The sequence below is a fragment of the Diabrotica virgifera genome, chromosome 1 (genome assembly GCF_917563875.1).
Source record: "Diabrotica virgifera virgifera chromosome 1, PGI_DIABVI_V3a".
NCBI lineage: Eukaryota > Metazoa > Arthropoda > Insecta > Coleoptera > Chrysomelidae > Diabrotica > Diabrotica virgifera.
In genome coordinates this window covers 117,136,851-117,142,850 of record NC_065443.1, presented here as the reverse complement: position 1 = coordinate 117,142,850, position 6,000 = coordinate 117,136,851, and the positions used below count along the sequence as shown (strand labels likewise).

At 29.0% G+C, this 6,000-nt stretch overlaps 1 protein-coding gene across 3 annotated transcripts in view; it reads right to left on the bottom strand.

Moving 5' to 3' along the window:
* Positions 1-3,166: 3,166 nt before the first annotated feature.
* Positions 3,167-6,000, bottom strand: part of LOC114349527 (sodium-dependent transporter bedraggled) — a 413,358-nt gene continuing 410,524 nt past the window's right edge. For all 3 annotated transcript variants that reach the window (XM_050659642.1, XM_050659638.1, XM_050659648.1), the window contains one exon: positions 3,167-3,732. In XM_050659642.1, the coding sequence (XP_050515599.1) occupies positions 3,281-3,732 (452 nt within the window). In that variant the 3' untranslated portion in view covers positions 3,167-3,280. The remainder of the gene's footprint in view (positions 3,733-6,000) is intronic.

The following is a 6,000-nucleotide window of genomic DNA, read 5'->3' as shown; positions in this document are numbered from 1 at the left end:
GCCAAGAAGTTTTTAATAACACATTCCTAATAGCAGATTGTGACCCGCAGTTATTAATAATATAATTTTCATATTAAATTTCATTAATATGCATCAATAAGAAATCCCTACTTTGTTAACACTCAAACTAGGTGATATATAAATGTTTAAGGTGATATTGTTAGAGATTATGTGATTGGTCCACATTTTTTGACGGTTGAGGTTTTTATACGACGGTGCTCCAGTTCTTCCAAAATTGATTTTTTTCAAGTGGGGCTATATAAAAAACCTTGTATACCAGAAGCATCCAACAACGCTTGATGATATGAAAAATGGAATAAAAGAAGCTTTTAATAATATTGACTTACAAAAATGTTAAAAATGTGGCTCGGTCATTTGAATATCGGTTACAAAATTGCATAGACGTTGAAAGTGGTCATTTTCAACATTTACTTTAGACTTATATCCTTAACATCACATTAATTGGTACATTCATTAAATTTTGTTATGGTTTATTATTTTTTTGTTAGTTATTTATTGAATGAAAATATTTGTTATATTATTACATTATACTTATTTGTTAAGTTATTTATATTTATAAGAATATGTAATTGAATGTATTCCCGGCAAATGAAGAAAACTAAAAATATCTCAGAAACTAATAAGTTAAGGTATAGGAGATGCTATATAAAAATGAAAGAGTATCATAAATACAATATTTCAAAAAAATAAAATATAGGGTGATCTATTAAAAAAAATTGAGAAAATCGTAATTTTGTTTTGTAGTTAAAAAGTGCTTATAAAAATGAATGTTCTACTAAAAAATTCTTGGCTTAGAATGCTGTTGATATACCAATCTAAAAACTGTTACATCAGTTGTATATTGTTTTGATTTATGTTTCATGTAAGTTATTTATTGAATAAAAATAATCTTGTTATATTTTTATATACAATACAAAGTTTTGTTTGTAGGAATTTTACGATTCTTGTATATTAGGGAAATATGATAATTTCTTAATATCACATTTATTGGTATATTCACTGCATATTGCTATGGTTTATATTTTGTGTTAGTTATTTATCTAATAAGAATAATTTTGTTTAATTATCACTCAATACTAACTTATTTCTACTAGAAAAATTGAATGTATTCCCGAAATTTGAAGAAAACTAAAAATATCTCGGAAAGTAATCATTTTAGATATAGGGAATGCTATATAAAAATGAAAGAGTATATTAAATACAATAATGTTGAAAAATAAAATATAGGGTGATCCATTTAAAAAAATAGAGAAAATCGTAATTTGGTTTTGTAGTTCACCCTGTATACAAATATTCGTCAATGATGTGAATTGGACTTAACTTAAAAATTACAGTATATTGTTTATCTTATTACATAAAACAAATTATTGTCTACGAATTACTTCTTTATATACAGGGTGTTAATCTCATAGTTATTTCGAAATAAAAATGGTCATAACTTGTTAAATACTCTGTATAGTAATGCAAAACTATATATTATATGAACAAGAATTATGAGGGGAATATAAATATGAAAAAATATATAGGGTGTCCCATTTAAAAAATTATATGTTTGATATACCACGCAGTTACTGATCACCCTGTATAAATGGACATATTTTCCAAGCGTGCAGAGTACCATTGCCTACATTTTTTTTAAATAACTTTTCTCGATATTTTATACCATAATGGAGTTATCGACCGATCCCGCACTAAAAACTCACCCTGTATGTATGTGGTAATGAAATTTTATCTCTTTTTTTTATATTTGTTATTGACTCCATTCGATCCGATTCGATTTTATTTAATTTTATCTAATTTTATATAATTTTTTTAATGTTATTTAATTTTATGTAATTTGATTCATTTTTATTTAATTTTATATAATTTTATTTGATTTTTTTAATTTTATTTATTTTTTTTTTAATTTTATTTTATTTACTTTAATATAATTTTATCTAATTTTATTTAATTTATTTTATTTTAAACAAATACTTTAAAATTAAAATGGGCTAAATTGTTCCACTCAAATTCACATGAGTGTTATCGCTTCCTCCATCGTAAATAAAGATCTTTGGTCCTCTATAAATATTTTTGAGTATTTAATATTCATTTTTTGTTAAACAATCCTTTAGAAAAGGTATATCTATTAAAAAAAATAACCACTTCGGGCTACATTACTGAACGTTCTCGGAAGGAAAATTTCATCTTTAGTGCTGCTACAAGCTATACATATTTAGTCACTACATATGTACATGTCACTACATATGTACATGGGTGAAAACTTTTTAAATGTTATAAAAGTAGTCTTGTATTACTGATAATTTTATAGGATGTTAAATTTTAAGGTGATTAACTTCATGACAAAGTAAAATTCCCAACTACGTGGTTGCTGACCCAGAGACTTCAGTTGCTATCTAAGGTTCGTTTAGAGAGGTTCTTTTCGGGCCAGGATTGGAAGTTTTACGTTGCCATGAAGTGAATCACCTTAAAATTTAAATATTCTATAAAATTATCAGCAACAATGTAAGACATACCAATATAACATTTAAAGGGTTTTAACTCATGTTTTTAGTGGCTTTAAATATGTATACCTTACAACAGTACTGAGGATGGAATTTTCATTCTGAAAACATTCTGTGATCTAGTCCGAACGGGTTCTGTTAAAATAAATATACATTTTATACAGGATTTTTAAATAAAAAAAAATTAAATACCTAAAAATCTTAAAAAGGACGATAGAAAAAAAATAAAATATCAAACGATGGAGGAAACTTTTATAATCATCAGTGAAATTTTAAGAAGTAAAAGAAAGATACAGAAATATAAGGAAATGGACGTTAACTGAAATAGATGGAAAAAAGTGAAAAGTGAGAGAAAAGAACAGGAGTTGCAAAGAAAACGGAAATCGGAATGGGCTCATCCCAGAAAAAGAGGAATACCTATTCAAGTTAAGACTGCTGCAGCTTTTATGGAACCGTAAGAATAGGGCAATGATGTTAAGTTGCGCGTGATGTAAAGTCCATCGATAGTATTTTAGAACATGCAACTCATTTGTTATATTCACCTTATCACATGTCTAATTTATACTGCGAAAATTACCTGGGTAGATACCTTAAAAGAGCTTCACACAAAATCACAGTTTCAGCTTAAAACCCAGACAGTCCATTAATGTGGTGTTTGAGTAAAACCTATTCTAAAACTGGTACTTTCTTAAAATTGCACACAATTGTTCTATGAACTAACCCGTTTTCTTTTCGTAACGTTATCTACAGATAATTTATATCACAGACGAGGTATTATTGTTAGTATGCTTCACTTCGAAGTCGCTACTCGGCAACCTCTCCATCACCAACGACATCTCACCAATCGGCGCTGCTGAATCGATCAAGTTCTGTGCGCTCAACGACGCCATGTTGTCGCTGAAGTTCGTTATCCTGGAGTTGTTCCTCGAGTGAACGGTGCTTCTTCTGAAGCTGCTCCTCAGGATCGAAGCAACTTCCGCTGCCGTGAGAGCTGTGGAAGTCGACTCCAGGTTTCTCAGTCTTTCCAGCGTTGACAGACGGGTGCTGGTGGCGGGTCCGTCTGGCATTGAGATCGCGACGTCTGTTGAACGTGATGGGTTGTTCATCTCGACTAGCACTGCGTTGTAGTCTGGGGGTGGGAGAGGGGTAGTGGTGGACGTTCCATTCGTGTTTGATATTGGGGTACGCTGTCTAGAAGATCCTTCACCTAAAACAAGAAATTGTTTAAAGTTAAAAAACGCTGTATTGGTCCAGAGAAATAAGATTTTTCTCGTGACATATCCCCCTCCAGGCCGAAACCAAATTTTTTGAGTAGCATGGACATCTATATTAATAACCTTTATGTTTCCTGCAGCCGATTTTAATGATATACATAGTTACAAACAAAAAAAGATCAAAAAACGATAAATTTTCGCTTTTTTCGTCTATAATATAACCAAAAAGTTAAGCATTTTAAACAAATTTGAGATTAAGAAACTCATAAATCGTCTAAAAAATTGAGATTAAGAAACTCATAAATCGTTTAAAAAAACTTCAATATGGCGTTCGCTGAATATATCTATCCTTATTTATTGCTTAGAAAATTGCAAAATAAATCATAAATTTTGAGTTTTTATAAATATTCATAACTTATGTAAAAATTAACATAGAACCTTCTTATTACACGAATTGCTGAGACTTCTGGTGCTTAAATTACATTTTAAATTTCAAAGCAATTGGTCAAATAGTTTAAAAGTTATTTAATTTGTTTATCCCAAATTCATTTTTTTTTGCAACACTATAAGTCAGAAAATTATGAGGTTACATTAAGACTTCTGACAGTTTATGGAAGACGAACATTTATACTATTGACATAATTAAAAAAAATGACAAAAAGTAATTTTAAACAGTGTAAAATTATTTTGCATAAACACGTTGATTTTTTGCTTACTTATAAACAATTAGAATAACTTTTTAACCGTTACCCGTAGAAAAATTATTTTTTCATATTTAGAAAGACTGAATTTTTATACACATTTAGAAAGAAAAACAACTGTGGACGAATGTAGGACAATAATGGACGAAGTTAGCCCCCCCTTTTTTAATTCACATGTTTTTGCAAAATAATTTTGCAGTACATATTTAGAATTAATTTTTGTCATTTCTTTTTAATTAAATTAATAGTATAAATATTCTTCTTTCATAAACTATCCAAAGTATTAATGTAACTTCATCATTTTCTGACTTATAGCGTTGCAAAAAAAAATGAATTTGGGATAAACAAATTAAATACCTTTTAAACTATTTGACCAATTGCTTTGAAATTTAGGGTATGATTTAAGCACCAGAAGTCTCAGCATTCCGTGTAATAAGAACGTTCTAAGTTAATTTTTACATAAGTTATGAATATTTATAAAAACTCAAAATTTATGATTTCTTTTGCAATTTTCTAAGCAACCAATAGGGATTGACATATTCAGCGAACGCCATATTGAAGTTTTTTATACGATTTATGAGTTTCTCACTCTCAAATTTGTTTAAAATACTTACCTTTTTGGTTATAGACAAAAAAACAAAAATTTACCGTTTTTTGATCTTCATTTGTTTATAACTATGTATATCATCAAAATCGGCTGCAGGAAACATATATGTTATTAATATAGATGTCCATACTACTCAAAAAATACTACTTCGGCCTGGAGGGGGTTGTGTCACCAACAGGATATTTTTCCCTTATTTCTCTGAACTATATTTGGTTTAAAGAGTAACCAAGGTTTATATTATTATATAATCTAATAAAAGGCTAGGACGACATGTCAAGCGGAAACGAAGTTTGTCCAGGACGATAACTCCTAGCGCCACCTACGAAAGAAATCTGAACTATTAAACTGAGAAACTCAAACTGACAAATTTGACTTGCCAAACTCGATTTCATAAGACTACTTCTCGTAAAAGTCAAACTACAAACTAAAATATCATTTCAACCTATTGAGTCTTAATCAATCATAATTTTGTTCTCGAAACGATACGGTTGATTTATTGCTAATTTATTCTACAAATTAATGATTCAAATATCCTTACTCAGAAGTTTTACTACTTCATCAGTAGATTTTTTAAGCAAAATGATTTAAAGCTTTATGTTAATTTAGATTTACTTCATTTACATGCAAGAAGTTTATTATTTTAAAAATTTAACTTTCGACACCCCCATCGAACAAGGTTGTAACTCAAGTTACATCTTTTTTCAGATTTCAACACAGGCGAATTCAGCAAAAAATTGCGCACACATCAATATAAACGACATAGTTTAATTCTCAATAGTTTGGTTAATACTCAATTGAAAAAAGTTGTATTTTAACTTACGCGGGCCATTTTAGCGTGAAAAGGCACTAACACTGGATACTCCCTATGTAAAATACTTACTTTCTTTATACTTGACGATTAACAAGGTTTTTAAATGAGTTACAACTTTGTTGCACGTATGTTTAATTTATAA